General features: G+C 37.0%; 1 protein-coding gene across 1 annotated transcript in view; it reads left to right on the forward strand.

Moving 5' to 3' along the window:
• vps8 (VPS8 subunit of CORVET complex) overlaps nucleotides 1–19917 on the forward strand; it is an 893492-nt gene that overhangs the window by 596039 nt on the left and 277536 nt on the right. Inside the window, exon 41 of the mRNA XM_051931263.1 lies at nucleotides 17603–17683. Coding sequence (XP_051787223.1) covers nucleotides 17603–17683 — 81 coding nt within the window. The remainder of the gene's footprint in view (nucleotides 1–17602; nucleotides 17684–19917) is intronic.

Genomic DNA, 19917 nt, shown 5'->3' on the forward strand with positions numbered 1-19917 from the left:
GGTGTTGTACCGTGTTAGCCATTATGAATGTAGTGAAAAGTCAAGCAAAATTACCCTTTTATTGACTAATTAAAAATATTACAATATGCAGGCTTTCGAGGCAACTCAGGGCCCTTCTTCAGACAAGATGTAAATCTACAAACAGACTTAGTTAGAGAGTTCCAGAGAACAGGCATGAGATGGGCACTGGCCAGTATCAGAAGACCTAGTTGGTTGATATGATTAACTAATAATGACAGATAATCATGCCTTTTAAAACTGTCAGCTTGGTAAGACAGCAGAACAGAATATTAGCTGTATAGCTCATTTATAATGATAACAGGTTGCTTTTTTTATAGAAAGATGTTGGCGCAACACGCTTCAACCAAGATGATGTGAATATGGTGTATATTTTGAATAAACTGCATATAGTTAGGCATTTTATTGACAGTGTTTTATTGTAAAATGTTGTTTTGTAACATGCTTTGAATATTATAAAGAAAACTGATTTTATCGCACAGAAATTGCACAGTTAGTTCATAATCTTTAGAAAAAAATAATGTTTTATAAGCTGTCTATGACTTGCTATCAGTGCCTGGATTTTCAGTCTCTTTATTATTTAAGCCATGTTATGAAGTTTACTAATGATTCTGATTTCCTTGCATTGTTAACCACCCTCATCATAAGCCATTGACCAGTGTTGTAACACATTTTATCTGCAGTTTAAGAAAGTTCATAGTTTTTCTTCCTTCACTGTACTTTCCACAGATTTTTGTATTCTATTTGAGCAGTATACTGCTTGATTTGTGGCTTCATTCATTCCAGAAGGACCGGTATAATTACTTTTTGATCATGACTTACCAGTCATATACTATACCAGTCCTAGAAGTCAGTTAAGTCTATATTTTTTGTGGGTTCAGATTGCATCATGTATGCTATTTTAAGCTATTTAAGCATTTTTCCTATACCAGGAGTACAGTTGTCATACTGTGTAGGGTACAGTAAATGTGACAGCTTCTACCTTAATTTCTAAGTATGTGTCACTGACATTTAATACTTGTTTCCAGTGACATAAAATTGAATTTGTGAACAGAGCTTTTATAATATTTTGACATTTCAATGTTTATGTACATACCATATTTTTAATTTATTTATTGGATATCAAACATGCAAGTTTTGGCCTAGTCACATGACACTACAAAATTTGAGATGTATTAGACCTTTGTTATTCCTTATGCTGAAAAGGCATCCTAGAAGATATTAACAGAAAATGTCCTACAGATAATGTACCATATAAATTGTGAAACTTATATGTAGAGAAAAGCCAAGCAAAATGACACCTTTTATTGGCTAACTAAAAAGATTACAATATTCAAGCTTTCGAGGCAACTCAGGCCCCTTCTTCAGGCAAGATGTAATCAAACTTATATGTCTAACAGTTGTCTAGCAGTTAGTTGAGTAATAAGAAAGTTGCTTCTGATTTGAGCTTGAAAATTCAGCTTGTGTCAATATGCATGAATCTGTTTACACGCTGATCTTGATCACTTCAGTATGATGGATGCACTGGTATATCACCACCAATAGGAACAGCAGCTGATGCAGTATCTTGTATATGCAATTTATTCTATTTTGGAAAATGTGTGCATACTGCATGTAGTTTTCCCATTCAAGAATATAGATTGCAGTCAGCAAGTATACTGTATGGCCAAAAGTATGAGCTTGTTGGACATCAGATTCCAAAACCATGGGCATTAATATGTAGAAGCCCAAACACCAAAACCAACCCCAACCTTTGCAGAAATAATACCATCCACCTTCCTGGGAAATGTTTCCCCAAGATTTAGGAATGTGCCTATGTGTGTGCCGATTCTGCCAAAAGAGCATGTATGAGGTCAAGTTCTGATTTTCTACAAGAACACCTGGCTCTCAAATCAGCATTCCAGTTCATCCAACAGCTATTCAGTAATGTTGAGGTCAGGACTCTGTGCAGGCCATCTGCATTTCTCCATGTTTCAAGTGGCAAAAGGACAGCTGCTATACAGGCTTTGAAATGATGGGGCAGCGCAACAAGCAGAACAGGCAGCTCTCCAGCAGCAACAAGCCAGCAGATGAACCAACTGCTTCTCCTTACCATGTGTTCAACCACCCTAACCGATTCCGCCCCTCTACCCCCGCCTTCATTCTGCGATGGGAAGAGACACGAAGTGGCAAAAGGACAGCAAGTGTACAGGGTTTGAAATGATCGGGCAGCGAGACAAGCAGAACAGGCAGCTCGCCAGCAGCAGAAAGACCGCAGATGATCCGACGCCATCTCCTTAGCATGCGTTCAGCCGCACCCCCTTCACAACGCGAGCAGCGTTGTACATCCTGTGAGAAAGAGATGTAACCACGCCCGGGGCCAGAAATAAAGGACAAGTATTGATTTTACAAAAGTTTTAAAGTAAAAGTGATAATAATGCATCTGTAACAATTCCCACAAAAATAACAATCTCTTTAAATTGTATATCTGGTAAACTAAACCCGGGGGTGGGCGAGTGAAGCAAGCAAGGGGTGGAGTAGTGTAGTAGTGTATAAAAAAATCTAGCACTATATACTCCATCAGAGATTGCTGCTATATACTGTATATATATATACCGTGTATATATAATATATATATATATATTATGAACGTGGTTTTTTTTTTTTTTTTGACAAAAGGAATTCTTTGACCGGCAGTGAGTCAAATATGAAGTGTTACAGCACTCAGAATCTGGAAATGGAATGTCTTTTCCTTTTCATCCACTATTGAAATATGTGGGGTTTGAGGTCATTGTCATAACAAATTGTATTCTGCAATGTGACCTTGTTGTTGTGGACAAATTTTGCTGTTAAATATCGTTTTAGAGACATGTCTTTGAAAAAACAGTATTTATGTAAGAAATAATTATTGATCAATTTTTCTCTCTCTCTACACCATGGCTATACACTAAAATTGTCCAATTGTAACTTTTCTTTTGGCGCGCAAGTCGTCATCTAAAAATGTTACGGAACACACATCATTATTTTTCCCCTTAAGGGTATAGCAATCAATTAGGCAAATGTGTAAAGGTTAATTAGAAAAGAATTTGGATTTTTTTTTTTTTTTTTTTAATAATTTCAGAATTATTCTCGTAGCATGTTTTTGAAAGTACATAGAGATGTAGCCCCCTTTATCTGAAATTAAAAGTTAACCTTTTTCAGCAGTTGCTGTATGTTTTACATACTTTCAGATTTGCATAAAAGCAGAAGTGAAGTCATTTTTCCTTTGGCCTATCTTGTTACAGAATGCCTTACTATAGTTTACTGTTCTTTTAGCATTTAATATACTCTCTTCAGAATACTTATGGGAACAGTGCAACAGTTTTATTGTAACTATTGGTATTCCCTTCTGCTATATAATTGTATTCCTTTAGGCTTGACCCTTTAGTCTTCAGCAGAATCCACCGCTCTCATCATGTTCTCTTTAAATGATAATCTTAAAACTGTAATTGTGAAATTTGCGATATTTGTAGGAAACGCTATAAGAAATCACATAATTATTTTAAAAAATTATACATACAATTATAGAACATATTCAGAAAGACTCAGACACTACACCAGTGATTTGTTCTCCATTCCTTCACTGTTCTTATGAAAAGCGAAACTAATGCTGGTTAAAAGATGTAAACTTAATGGAAGGATATAGCCTGCTGAATAAGACACCAGAGCTCAAATTTATCCAGTGTGTCACAGTCGTAAAACAGTCCTAAAACAGTCCTAACTGGCTCAAAAATCTCAGTGTGATGCAAATTGCTGATGCTTGGAAAAAGGAAAATTATACCTTCCCCCTGCTGGCCAGTACATCATTTCTAATACAGAAAATGAACTTAACTATGGAAGCCTCTTGCAAACAAGCTTTGTAGAGGTATTGTCTCATTCAGACTGAAGGCTTGTTATATACTCTTAACAAGATTCTTGTATATATAGAGAAACGTAGTGCACTTAATAGTTTAACTTTTATTAGTCATGTTGGAACATACTGTTAACTTCACTCATACAACATTACTTTCATGCCAGTAATCAAAACTGGTTATTTAAGAAGCTAAATCTACTTTGTTTCTATTTCATGTTAAATTTTCTCTACCCATTTTTATTTCTATCTTGACTGTCTTGTACTTACTCTAATATCAAAATAATATTCCAGCCTCTTCTCCCAAAAGTAAAGTACTTAGAAGTGTGCAATGAGTGGAATTTTGGGCTTACGTTCAAGTGTGACTCACATTAAACATTGGGGTTAGGAGGATTAGTATATGGTTAAGAAAATAAAACCATGCCCAATTGTAGACAGACTAATTGAATGTTATTGAAAATACTAATTGCTGCACTAAATCATGCACATTTTGTGCCTAGCCTCCCAAAACCTGAATTCAAATGCTCCAGAAAGTCCATCTTTGGTGCTTACACTGTGAAATCTTGTGAGACATTAGAAACTGTTGGAACCCAGCCAGCTTCGTCAATCCAAAGCCTCTCTTTAAACATTTATTCAGGTTTGTGGTGTGTACTTTAATCTGTACCTTCTTAAATCTGTTGGTGTATGTAATATTTAATTTCCCTGCCTGATTTAGACATTATGTTCATTACTGCTCAAGTGGTCATGCTGCTAAATTATACCTAATCTAGAGGTGACAGTGTTTATATATTTAAAAGAAAATTATGCTTTTAGCTGAAGCCATTTGGAATCAAAAGCCATTGTAAAGCTACAGTAAAAAGCAGTGCATGATTTTCATTTAAAGAATAAGATATAACTGGGTCATCAATGTTGTTTCATTGGTATCTTCCTGTTTTTGTTTGATTTATGCAATGTTTTTCCTCCTTTCTTTTTCATGTTACATTTTAAATTTAACAAAGTCCATAGACCTGGCTCATGGGACATGTCAACGGGTTTTATGTGTGGTACAGAAATGAGTTGGAAGTGTGAGGGATGGCCAGGACTCTTTACCTGTAACATTTTTGTGGTCAACAAACTCCTGACACAACAGTACTTCAGCAGCAGGGAGTAAGCTGGCGAGGAACGACATTTCACAATTTTAAAACATTATATTAAAATAGAAAAGAGATTTTTTCCTTCACGTTAATCAAATGTCATCATGTTTTATTTAGATTCCAGCATTCACATTGCATCCTACAGTCAATAGTAGATGGTTTTCACATTTTGGGAAAGTGTTTTCTGTATCTCATTACAGTATATTTAAGCATATTACTATAATTTTTATAATGTACATATTAACTATTTACACACTTTTGCTGTGCTGTCAGCAGCCTTTTTTTAATGATGTAATTATACAAGTTAAGATTTATTCCAAAATTCATCTTCCAATTCCTTTTCAAAATAAGATCTTGTTTGGGCCTGTATTATCGTAGTATTTCCCTCTACTTACCCTTTACCTGTTTTCTCAAGGGTAAATGTTCTCTTCAGGTTCGTTATCGGATTGGTCTACTGTTGCACTTTAAAATGAACACACACACACATAGATAAACACACACACACAGACTCTAACCACAACAGTGCCCTATGAATGACACACACACGCTGATTAACCCTTTGCACTTTATACCACACATCAGCCTGTCACTCAGCACTTCAAGAGACTTACTTATTATCGGCACGGACAACATATGATGTTTTAAATAGACCTCAGACCTAAATGTTACTTTTGGTCTCCAAGAAAATATTAAAACATACAAAGACTCAGTATCCTTGACTATAGGCCATTTATCAGCCAAGAATACCTTCTTCTCATACTGCCCCCTAACTATTGAGTGGCGCCTCACTCTCAGCCTTATAAACCTCGCAGCACAGAAATAATGGCAAAAATCTGGCTACCCCAGGTGCTCAAAGAAATCTTAACTTATTAATTCAATCACTCTAGACATTAAAACAAAGCATAGAAAGTTAAAAGCAACATGGTATTTATTACAAGAATAATAATAATACCACTGGAACAAAGAATAGAAAATAAGTACTGATAGGAAAGTCTGAATATATATAGTCTTTAGGAAAAGCTTACGAAAAAGTTGAAATGACAAGGATGAATGTCCCAGGGAGACGTTTGATTTAGCAATGGATGTTCATGATGCCTTTCTGATGACCAATGTCGTCTTCGTCTGTTCCTCTTCTTCTTCTCCTCCTCCCTCCTGCTCCTTCTTCTTCTTCCTCCTCCTGTTCTCCTTCCTCTCCCAGACCAAGGCATATTTATTATGAAATATCATACCTTGGTTACACAACACATGAACCTGATTGGCTGGCTGTCAATGTGATTGATAAATTTTGCTCAAACTCTTTCCCAGATAATAAAGTTCTTTGATATTGCCTGTTTCCCTTTCCCAGGCCATAAATCCCAGATGTCCATCCATAAAGTAATCAATAGCCTGGGGTGTCAGCAGAGCATCCTTTCCCGGGTTGTAAAATAATTGAGCCCCAGAATGTCTTCCTTTCAATGTAGGAAACAGCTGTTTGAAAGTGAGGTGTGACAAAACCTGCTTTGATCTGTCTTATTTCATCTGTTATCTTGTCTCGAACAAAATATAATGGAAACCAAAATGTACAGATTTTATACACCATAACAGGGCCAAACCAGGTCTTTAGGCAAACAGTTTCCAAACAATTATGAACAGGATATAGTTCTGTGTAATAACCCCTGAAGTCCACAATAAATCCTTTAGTCTTTGTAAAATTCAAGTTTCATTTTTGCACTGTTCCACTTTATTAGTGATGTTGCTGATCATCATGTAATACTGTTGTATCAGGGTATTTATTACAGCTGTGTTGAGGGCCTCAGTTATTTAGAATTTGCATTGATTAGAGTGTGTTGCCTGTCTTTACCATTTGTGATATTCCTAAGGAATGTATAATGTACAGCTCTAAATGGTGTTGAACAGAGTCAAATATTTTAAGTCCTTTGTTATGGTAATGATGGGGCACCAGAGAGGAATGAGCTTACCAAGACACATGTGTACCACCATGATAGCTACATTTGTGCTTGAAAGTTTGTGAACCCTTTAGAATTTTCTATATTTCTGTATAAATATGACCTAAAACATCATCAGATTTTCACTCAAGTCCTAAAAGTAGATAAAGAGAAACCAGTTAAACAAATGAGACAAAAATATTATACTTGGTCATTTATTTATTGAGGAAAATGATCAAATATTACATATTTGTGAGTGGCAAAAGTATGTGAACCTCTAGGATTAGCAGTTAGTTTGAAGGTGAAATTAGAGTCAGGTGTTTTCAATCAATGGGATGACAATCAGGTGTGAATGGGCACCCTGTGTTATTTAAAGAACTGGGATCTATCAAAGTCTGCTCTTCACAACACATGTTTGTGGAAGTGTATCATAGCACGAACAAAGGAGATTTCTGAGGAACTCAGTAATAGAGTTGTTGATGCTCATCAGGCTGGAAAAGGTTACAAAACCATCTCTATAAAGAGTTTGGACTCCACCAATCCACAGTCAGACAGATTGTATACAAATGGAGGAAATTCAAGACCATTGTTACCCTCCTCAGGAGTGGTCGACCAACAAAAATCACTCCAAGAGCAAGGCATGTAATAGTCAGCAAGGTCACAAAGGACCCCATGGTAACTTCTAAGCAACTGAAGGCCTCTCACATTGGCTAATGTTCATGTTCCTGAGTCCACCATCAGGAGAACACTGAACAACAGTGGAGTGCATGGCAGGGTTGCAAGGAGAAAGCCACTGCTCTCCAAAAAAAACATTGCTGTTCATCTGCAGTTTGCTAAAGATCACGTGGACAAAACAGAAGGCTATTGGAAGAATGTTTTGTGGACGAATGAGACCAAAGTAGAACTTTTTGGTTTAAATGAAAAGCGTTATGTTTGGAGAAAGGAAAACGCTGCATTCCAGCATAAGAACCTTATCCCATCTGTGAAACATGGTGGTGGTAGTATCATGGTTTGGGCCTGTTTTGATGCATCTGTGCCAGGACGGCTTGCCTTCATTGATGGAACAATGAATTCTGAATTATATCAGAGAATTCTAAAGGAAAATGTCAGGATATCTGTCCATGAACTGAATCTCAAGAGAAGGTGGGTCATGCAGCAAGACAACGACCCTAAGCACACAAGTCGTTCTGCCAAAGAATGGTTAAAGAAGAATAAAGTTAATGTTTTGGAATGGCCAAGTCAAAGTCCTGACCTTAATCCAATCGAAATGTTATGGAAGGACCAGAAGCGAGCAGTTAATGTGAGGAAACCCACCAACATCCCAGAGTTGAAGCTGTTCTGTTTGGAGGAATGGGCTTAAATTCCTCCAAGCCGGTGTGCAGGACTGATCAACAGTTACCAGAAACGTTTAGTTGCAGTTTTTGCTGCAAAGGGGGGTCACCCCAGATACTGAAAGCAAAGGTTCACATACTTTTGCCACTCACAAATATGTAATATTCAATCATTTTCCTTAATAAATAAATGACCAAGTATAATATTTTTGTCTCATTTGTTTAACTGGTTTCTCTTTATCTACTTTTAGGACTTGAGTGAAAAATCTGATGATGTTTTAGGTCATATTTATGCAGAAATATAGAAAATTCTAAAGGGTTCACAAACTTTCAAGCACAACTGTAAGAGCAAAGAATAGTCCTAAGGAAAACCAAATGAAAAGAGAGAGACTCTCATTGGCAGTGCTAGAGTAACTTTGCTTGTTTGTGTTGAAAGATGGGGATTTTGGAGGGGCTTAGTGATGGAACCGTGCATGCCATATGTGCTGTCCTAGAGCAAGTTCCCACAATATGCTAATAGATCAGCAACGCACACAACATGGTCTGTGCACCTCTTTACTAAGTTAGAGAGAAGGTTGGAAGAGGCAACTAAAGAACTTGACACCACACTTCCCAACTAATAATGAGGACAAAGAGGACCAGCAGAAAGTCAGTTATCTCCTGCCTGTATGTTAGAGAACAAGTGTTCCTTTGTGTTGCCCTTTTAAGAAAACAGAGGAGTGATGGCTACTTAAGAGACCAGACCCTTTAAGGACTGCAGAAACTTCTAGAGGAAATTCTAGTCTGGTATCCATTGCATCCATCCACTTTCATAACCTCCTTCTTCAGGACAAGATTGTGGGGCAGTTGGCACCTATCCCAACAATCATCAGCCGTATGGCAGGAAAAACCCCTGAACAGGGCTCCAGTCCATCCTGAAAATGTTTTTTTTGTTTTTCATGTCTTTTTCTTTTAGTTTTCCCTGTGCCAATTCTTTTTTTGTGTTATTCCTAAGTGAATGGAGTGAGTTTTATAACCCTTTACTAGAGCTGACAACATGAGCTTTTAGTTGCTTTCATAGATGCTTAAGTTGAATATCATTGCAGTGTCGTAATTCAGGCATTTTAGTTTGGTTTTCTTGGGCATTTGCACAGTTCAGTTTTTATTAAAGCACATAAGTTTTGTAATTTTTTAAATTCCCCATGATGATGAAGGCAGCTTCTAGGTGCTTGTTTTCATGTTTACAAATTACACTTTCAAGATTGTTTATAGCCATTTCATACGTTTTTCTAATCACTACATGGTGTTAGTTCAAGTAGACTTGTCTAATACTGTGACTCAGTTGAAGATCAAACTGTATTGTTATATATAGTTTAGTGTAGAAATTTAGAAAATTCCATTGGGTTTACTATCTTTTTTATGATGTTAAGAAAACATAATTCAAATCACATAATTCAAAAGCCCTATGCATTCAGTGCCAGTGTTTCCTGTCAGTTCAATTGAGTTTAAGCTTACCCAGTTTATATATTTAGTGAAAGAAAGATGTTTAATCATCATAATAGCACTTTGTGTAGACTAATGATGAAAAAAATGGAGACATTAGCTAGTATCTATGTATAAAAATTTAATAATGCAGTGATTAAGCTTCATACTCTATTGGTCTGTTCTAAGCACAGTTAACCTCTGAAAGGATAATGAATGCTGAATCAGGCTAGCTTAATGAAATCAAAATCCTCATGGTCATCTTTGAAATGTAGGATTTAGTTTTTGCTTCATTAATACCTCTGCAGTTATCAAGGGTTCCATGAAAATCGGTACACATATGACTTTCTCATACAGACCCTGGCAACTCAATGGAGTTGCTTTATGACTCCTTGTCTTATAAATTAGATGTTGCCCTTAAGCTGCTGCCTCCTCCCCATGCACGTTCACATGAATTTTTCAGAGAAAATAACAGCAACAAAATTAAATGTGGCAGTCCTGCTGCTTAATTGCTTTTTCTGCCCTCTATGCAGCTGCGCTTGATATATTACACTCAGTGTGTTCACATGATGACTCCCTTTTGCTTGTGTGACCAGCTGGAAAATTGCTTGTTAGTCGACTGCTGTGGAGTCAGCTCTACAATGAAACCAATGGGAGAAAGAGTGATCCACATGCTCTGTATTCATGCAGTTTACTAGAAATAAAATGTGTTGTTTTCATAGATAACTTTTATTGTAATGTATACATATAGATATGTATATTGGATAACTGTTTATTAAAAAGTTGCCTTGCTAGTATAATTCACTGAAGAAAAAAAAAATAGTGATTTATATCTTCTTTTCAAAATAGAAATAGTTATTGATATGGGATAGGATACAAAGAGGCACTCCTTAAAGTGAAGAGTCAAAAAACAATGAATAATTTTAAGAATACATTAATTTCTTTTTGTATTAAGGATAACCTGACTCTTTATAAGGCTTCAGTAAGTGCAGTGTGGGAATTTGCAGTGGGTACCAGTCTGACACAACCAAAGAAAAGCAAAGACAGGGATCAGTGTTAAACATTTGTAGGCAGTACTCCTAATATTTTCATTATGGTCAGCTAATGTACTGTACCCCTCAAGGGTAAATACGGCATTTTTTTTAAAAACTCATGCACGTTAGAAATCCAGCTGGACCACTGATCACATTACACATTCACGGAAGCATTTTGGCAGTGATCTTACAATGCACATGCTGGAAAATTCTGCATGTGGCTTCTGTAACACTGTGATGTCACGCTGGTTCATCTAAGCAGGCCACATGGTAAAGTTCCAGGAAAATATTCTGCAAACCACATCACTGGCAAGCACAGCATATTCACTGTGAAAAATGCTATGGCAAATTTTTCCATTCAGCACTATAGATGACAGAACAAAATGCTACCACTTTGTAGCAAATCTAAGAGTGTCAGTGCCTGTGATAGCCAAAGTTATAGGGTCTCGTTATCTTTCACTGTTGATTCATGAAATGGCATCTCATGTTCCTAGGAGATTCTTGAAGTAATGAATTGTTACAGAAAGAAAGGTTTAATAACAAGGGGTGAAATTTTGGAAACCTCACTATGACCCAGAGTCCAAAAAATAATGGAAGCAATGGAAGTTTGGTAATTCTTCCAACTCCATGAATGAAATGATATCTTACAGTAATGTTTAACTGGCAGAGAAGATAAATAGTTACCTGAGGTAGAAAGAACTATGTAGATTAAATGCTAAAAGAATAAGAAGCAGCATAATAAAAATAACTATAGTGTGTGAATATGTGTATATATATATATATATATTTATATATATATATATTATATAAAACATGTTTATGTAAAAGTTATTTTGAGACATACTACAATAAGGAGATATTTTTAGAATAAAAAATATGTAACATTGATTATTAATAATAATAATAATAATAATAATAAAAATAAATCAAAATTAAAACCATCACACAGCCCAGATCCATATTTGGTACTGCTCTTTCATTAACCTATGTAATGTCATTTTATTTTACTCTAGTACATAGCACACAATACTTAAACTGAATGAGTGTTATTTTTTTTATTTTTTGAAGTTAATAAAAATATGATTATAAAGCGTTTATTTCTCTTCTTTTTGTGGATATTGATATCTCATCAATCCATTAACTCACAGCTATGGGTGGGGGAAGGTTGCTCGAGTGTAAGTTTGTTTTTTTTTTTTTGGTCTTAGCTTATGCCCACTGTATAAGCAGTCCTAAAATTCATCTTCAAGGATTTTACTCACATTTTTACAAAGGAAAAATGCATTCACATTGAGAAAAGGCCAATAAAACGTTAACACAGCAAATTCATACAAATGACCTTTAATTCAATAGTAGAGATTAACAGCGCAGTTGGAACTAAAACCAGTCAATGTAAAGACATAAGTAACATTTTTAAGAAATACTGTTAGTCTTTATATATGTACCTCAGAGTGTAAATAAGGTGAAATTAAGTTAATATTTCTGATAAAGTACAAATGCAACATTTTGACACAATCTGCACAGGGGAGATGGACATGCCTTAATTATCTCTGAAGTTCAAGAGGCTATAAAAGATTTCTGTTAAATTAGATGAGTGTGCACCTTATATATCAAGTTCTGTTATGAATAATGATGTTAAGATTCCAGTCAAAGTTCCAGATAAAATCAGAGGTAGTGCTCCAATCTGTAATCTCTCAAGATCAAACCAGATTTATTAAAAGTAGACACTGAGTTTCAAATGTTTTTCTATTGTTTAATGAAATTTATTGCTCTATATATAGTTTTTGATTCTCCATAGATTTTACCATTTCTGAATGTAGGAATCTTCTGATAAATCCATCAGACTGCTTACTGTATTGTGCCAAGTTTGCATTCTGCTCAAATATTTGTTTGTTAGTTACTGCACTTCTCAAGAAGCGTTTAGTATTTATACTAAATGTAAACTTTGACTATTTTAGTATGTAACCCAGAACCAGACAGCACTACTAGTTATGTCCAAAGCTCAATGCAATTACTATTGAAATCCTAGCTATTTTTGTTTGGGTGCAATATAAGGAATGTTGAGAGATGGGCTGGAACAAAAGAAAAAAATAACTATTTGTGCTGAAAGTATGACACACTATGTCTCTTATCCAATCGCATTTTTGCCATTTATAAAGTGAATTTCATTAGACCTCTGGATTTAAATTCAGTTAGAACAAGGAGGACCTTTTTTTCCAGTGAAAGCTCCTAAACCACATATTCAGCCTCATCACATTTCAGTGATGATGTCAGAAAAGTTTAAATATTTAAAAGTAACTGTTACAAAGAAATTGAAGAATTGATTGTTTAAACTAAATTTTGGCAATTTGTAAAAAGTATTAGACAAACTTTTAAGATGGCACCAGTGAGGATGGCTGCAATCACTCGGTGTCCTCCTCAACCTTGCATTTTTCTTATGTTTTTTCTACTTATCTTGCAACCTGTTGCACATTGATTACATATGACAGATTTTTTTTTTGGACCACTGGCAAAATCTGCAATCTTGGAACTACACCAGTGCACTTCTAAATGAATGGAGGTGTTTTACCTTGGCTTACCTGAGCAGAGACACCACCGGAGGAGAAGAGCTGGAACCCTGGTCAGGCTGAGGAACCAACAACGCCATTCCCAGCTTCCCAACTAAATGCTGGATGAACTAAAGGCTTTTCATCAGGGCATTATGATTTGCAATGATTTTGTCTTCACGGAGACATGGCTGGATCTCTCACTCCCTGACATGTCCGTTGTACCTGAGGGTTTCCCCATTCATCGTTGGGATAGAACAATGAAGTCTGGGAAGTACAAAGGAGGTGGCATGTGCATAATGATCAACAAACGGTAGTGTGCGGATGTACAAATAATTTTATGGGATGCGTCCTCATCTTGAACATCTTATGATCAAATGCAGACCTTTTTATCTGCCTGGACCGTTCAAAGCGGTATTTTATACCACTGTTTATAAGGAAGAAATCCCCTCCCCCCAAAAAAACAGAGCTATCAAAACAAAGCAGTATTCACAAAATGACAATTATGACATTCAGTGATCCACTACTGATATCCTCTCTTGAGTCAATAAATTGACAGAGGAAGATCCCAGCAGGGGATGTCAAGGTGGCTCCATTCTCAAAGTTTATTATATGGCAGCATGTTTAAAATAACAGTACATATTTTAACAAATAATAAACAAACTACCTACTGAAATAATATAAAAAAACAAAACATATTAATTTAAACCTAACATAACAACAGTAAGACAGAAAGTAAATATAGGCCAGGGGAAAAAATGCAGGCTGTAACACAACACTGTCAGATCTTGAAACAATTTATGACAAAATATAATCTCTATATATATGATTCACTAAGCCGCCGACAAGTAGCCACCCATGGAAAGCACGCCGGAAGGGGCGTGGATTCGCTAAGCCACCGACAAGTAAGACGCCCATGGCGCACGCAGGAAGGAGCCACGCCCACCAACTCTAAGACCATTGAATACGACGACAACTCGCAGAGCCATGCCCACCAACTCGGACGCGATGACTCTGAAAAAACGCTGTCATTTATGTTTGTCTGCCCTACAGTACACATGCCCCTCTTAGCCAAGTTGACTTTTCGGTTACGACGCACGACCGCGTGCACCATAGCAAACTGTTTTAAACGCTACATACAGCAATTTGCATCCGCGACAAACATGCGTCTTCTTAGATGGTCCTGCAGGAACACGGAAGACGTTTCCCTGCCCACCAACACTCCGTTTTCCCCGGCCTGCGTCTACCCTCTCTCTCTCTCTCTCTCTCTAGGCATTCACACTGCATGCTCATGTGCCCGGACTCAAAAACTCACCGACCACCCAGTTAGTCCCTGTCGTCTGTGCTAGGAGTCCACATGCACCTCTGAGCCACGTTGACTTTTCATTATTCGTTTCGGTTACGACACCCGACCAAGTCCACAATCGAAAACCATGGGAAACAAACAGCGAAGCCCCGCCCAGAAACTCTACCCCTCCGCCAACTCGAACAGCTCATCAAACACATACTCGCTTTGGTCTGTGCTGCTGTCCAAATCCAGCTGTGAGCCACGTTGACTGTTCTTTTGCCCTCCATGGCTACGGCTTCAAATGTATTTCATGGAAACAACATTTCTTTCAATGTTATAGAAATTCCTGCATCAGGTAACTGTTTGTTTCTATCAGTCGGGTTTTTTTTGGAAAAATGTCATTGACGAAACTGTTGCTCTCAAACTTCGCAACATGGCTGTTGGCTTTGTTTGCCAACATTGGGATAACGTCGGCGAGGTGGTCACAAACTGCAATAACTCACCACACAAGGACGCCCTGTCTCTCGAGGCATTCACACTGCCGGAAGACAACCATGGGATACGCAGAAAATAGCCATGTCAGTCAACGTAGATCAGACACCCAGGCAAACAACACTGAATAATCAATAGCTGCAACTACTTTGCCTACCCCCACTCCTCACCTGAGTCGGTTTCGTCTGTGTTCAGCAGTGTTTCCCAAACTCGGTCCTGGTGAACCCCTGTGGATGCAGGGTTTTGTTCCAACCAGATTCCTAATCATTAATGCCGGTGAAACTCATCCGGGATAAGTCGGTTTTTCAAACGCAGCCATGTAGCAGATTAGTCTAGCAGACTAGCTGGATGTAATAATCCGAGATGAATGCGCGCCCTCGCGCTGAGTGAAAAGCCAATGTATATTGAGTCTACAAAACATGATCAGCAAGTCTTTGATAGGCTGCAACAAAATGATGAAAGAACGGGCGCATTTTTTTCACACAAGCTGGGTGGGTGGGTGTTAGTTAATTAGTTACTCGAAGGATTTCAAGATTTAATATGCACAAGCGGTAACACTGTAAAAGCAGCCCAAACCAGAAAAGATGGCTGGCAAAAAGTGGCCGACAAATTAAACGCGTGTGCATTGTACTTACTGAAAGCAGCGTTACGGATTTTGCAAATGTTCATTTTTTTCCCTCTGCTTAAAAAAAATTTAAAAAGTGGAGTGATTATGCAGCGTATACTACGCCGCGGGTTGGTATGCAGCATGTAAAACAGTTTGTTTGTCGCGGATAATATGCCTTTTACTTTAACACGAAGACAATTTCCTGTTAGATTTGCCTTTGCGATGACAATTAATAAGGCACAGGGCCAAACTTTCAAAAACATGGCTAGCGGGTCATACGCTCGCACTGATTACGTCCCTGCCCTTTGTACACACCCCCCACCCGGTACTACCATGGTCGGGTGACTTGGTGGATTATATATAGAAAAGCAGCCAAAACCACAAACAACAATGAAAAGTCTACGTGACTCACAGGTGCATGTGGACTGTGCAAAGAGGAAAACGACTCGGTTGACGAGTTGGGGGTGGGCACATGAAATGTTACATTTCTTGGTGATTTATTACATTACCGATTTTTCAAATGTTAATTTTCTCCCTGTGCTTAAAAATCATTAAAAAAGCAGCCTGATTATGCGGCGTATGGTACGCCGCGGGTTGGCTAGTATAATATATTAAGACATTGCCAATACTTTTTTTTTTATTTTATTAATTTTAATCATCCCATACAAATAGAACAGTTTTTACAAAAAATAGGATTGAAAACAGATTGACCCCCACCCCTGAGAAAGAGAACATGGTCAATGGGGTAAACCTTAAAGCTTGTAAACATACCTAAATTGATTAGTTTAATAGGGCAATAGAGATGAATGGAGAAGAGAAAAAAATGTGGAGAGAATTGCTTCCTCGGTGCTTTAAGAGCTTATTCTAAAATATTATTGATTAGATCCTTCCAGACTTTGAAAAAGTTCTGTACAGATCCTCTAACTGAGGATTTCCAATTTCAAATAGTATAAAACATCTGTTTCCCACCGACTTAAAAGAGGAGAATCAGGATTCTTCCAGTTTAGCAAAATAAGTCTGCATGCCAAAAAGTGTAGTGAATTCAATCACAGTTTGTTTGTCCTTCTCCATTTTAAACCCATCTGGAAGAACACCAAACACAGCTGTTAATGGGTTAGGAGGGATTGTGACACGAAGGCTGTCTGAGAGGCACTTAAAAATTTTGGTCCAAAATGATGTTAATTTATAATTTGGTGCAGGCCCAAAACATGTGACCCAGTGAGGCTGGGACTTGATTGCAGTGTTCGCAGGTTGGATCTTGCCCTGGGAACATTTTGGACAGTTTTATGCGAGACAAATGTGCTCGATATATAATTTTAAATTGAACAATTGTATGCTTTGCGCATATGGAGGTCAAGTGAATTCTCTGTATTGCTATTTTCCACTCCTTTTCTGATATATTAAGAGATCTTTTTCCAATTGTCCTCTTGGATCTTTGAAAGGGAGGGACTGTAAAATTATTTTATATGTTGCAGAGTTGGTGTTTAAGTCCTCGAAATTGAGCAATATTTTTTCCGGCATGGAGGATGGTGCCAGATGAGGAAAACCGGGCAGGTTCTGTTTAACAAAGTTCCTATTTTGAAGATAGTGAAAGAAATGTGTAGCTGGAAAGTTAAATTTGGAATGTAATTGTTCATAGGATGCAAAGATGTTGTCTATATAAAGATCTCTAAACAATTTAATCCCAAATCTTTTCCAGATATTAGGCATTGCCAATACTTTAATTGAACCCAATTTTAATCTATGCCCATGTGTGTAGAGCTAAAATGTAACTTTTGAACTTGGACTGTTGTTTTCATTATTTACTGATTTGTTTAATCTGCATTTATCTGTTTGCTGTAGTTATAGGGAGATTTCATTTGCTGTTGTTAATTCCTACACTTATTTTCATTTGTTATTTAGGATCCTGTTTATGGCAGAGGCAAGCTGGCAGAGATCAAGGGTCTCATTCTGGGAATGCTGGAAACATTTAACTATGAGCAGGTAAGAATTCTTTAGCAATCAAAAATGCATAAAAGTCTAATCAAAGGGAACAAGCCATGTGCTTGTATTTCAGCAAATTTGATACCAAGGTAATGCATTTTGTCTTGGGTACATTAAATAAGAAAGTTTTAAAATGATTGTTTTTTGTTGCTAAAAAGTTTCCTTCATCAAAGGATATCAGAATATTGTTTACAACCCGCGTTAGTTCCATTTCTGTACTATGACCAGTGCGGAAAACCAGACTGGAATTTCTCAAATAAATTGTAATGCGTAAAGTGTGATATAATCTTGGTAAGGGGCCAAATACAACTAAATTCTGACTTTTTCTTTTAGCTTTGGTGCATAGAGAGATGAAGTTCCTCTTTAATACCTCAGATTGCTATAAATAAATATCATTAGTGCCACAATGCAGCAAGAAGGTAGATACTTCATCATCGGCGACACGGTCCAATGTGGCCTCTGTGTCAGAAATCTTATATATATATATATGTATATATATATGTATATATATAATATATATATTATCTATACATATATATATCTATATATCTATACATATTAATAAAAGGCAAAGCCCTCACTGACTGACTGACTCACTCATCACTAATTCTTGAACTTCCCGTGTAGGTGGAAGGCTGAAATTTGGCAGGCTCATTCCTTACAGCTTACTTACAAAAGTTAGGCAGGTTTCATTTTGAAATTCTACGCGTAATGGTCATAACTGGAACCTGTTTTTTATCCATATACTCTAATGGAGGAGGTGGAGTCATGTATCGCATCATCACACCTCCTATGTAATCACGTGAACTAAAAACAAGGAAGAGATTTACAGCACGAGTCAAACGCGGGAACGAAGGTAAATGACGTTAATTGTTGACTGTCTTTTAATACTGTGTACTTGTTGAGTGTCTTTTAATACTGTGTAAGCATACATATTAACACATGTGCAATTAAACGTGTACATTTACGGGGTGATTTCTCAGGCTTAAAACTCGCCTTTTATTAAAGAGGTAAATGCAAACTTTTCATTCTGAAGGGCACAAACCACGTTAGATTTCAGACGTTAAACGCGCAAAAATGTCGGTACACCAAATAAATAAGCGCAACATATTATCAGTTGTATTGTATGCTTACAATACATATAGAAATGTGTTAATCGTTAACTAATATTATGGGATGGTGTTTTCCGACTCACGCCTTGATTTAAACGATTGCATTTCTTGGTGGGTTTGCGTAGCGTATTGTCAATATCTTTACACCTCTTTTTAAGACTTAATTTAAAAAGGTTTTCTTTTCTTCTTAATTAAAATTTAAAAGCAATACTTCACCGCTGCGAAGCCCCTCTAGCGCTGACGTCTGAGGTTCGATTACCGTAAGCGAGTGCAGTGACTGTGTACGCCTGATGAGCCAAGAATAAGGGGGAAAGACGTGTCGCGTACTCTTTGCATTATTTGACAGTAAACTATTTTCAACCATTCTATGATCTGCTTTTCACAACTGAAGGCACCGTGGCTGATGTTACCTCACTTGCTGGCCAACCATAAGCGTTACTTGGTAGGTAACCAGCCACTCACTTCACTCCCTTACGGGAACCAAACCTTGGACGTCAGCGCTACAGGCGAAGCCCCTAAAATTGCACCACGACGTGTGGTTCGTTTATTTGACAACATGTAGATCGGGGTAATTACATTCACGGCATTCGTAGTCTGATTCACAATCTGATTGTATGGGTGGTTACCTACCAGGTAACGCTTATAGTTGGCCAGCAAGTCAGCTCGAAGTGATCACTCGAGTGAAGGCAGCTTCACAAAAAAACAGATCCTTAACAAACTGTTATTAGTATATTTTCCCTCAATTTAAAAAGGTTTTCTTTTCTTCTTAATAAAAATTTAAAAGCGGTACTTTGCCGGTGCGAAGCGCGTGGATTTGACCGACTGACACATACAGACATATTCATGAGTGCAGGTACTTCGGAAAGAAAGCACCGTGTAAACCTAAAGTTTAAATTAAGTTCATAGACCTACAAAAGGTTGCCATTCATTTGAGGCAAGATTGCTTTTCTTCTGTACAACTATACGTTGCATTCTCAAGAGTGTGCTTGCACGGCTTCGGATATATATATATATATATATATATATATATATATATATATATATATATATATATATATATATATATATATGTCTATATATATATATATATATGTCTATATATATATATATATATATATGTCT

This window comes from Erpetoichthys calabaricus, chromosome 8, assembly GCF_900747795.2.
Source record: "Erpetoichthys calabaricus chromosome 8, fErpCal1.3, whole genome shotgun sequence".
In the NCBI taxonomy this organism is placed as follows: domain Eukaryota; kingdom Metazoa; phylum Chordata; class Cladistia; order Polypteriformes; family Polypteridae; genus Erpetoichthys; species Erpetoichthys calabaricus.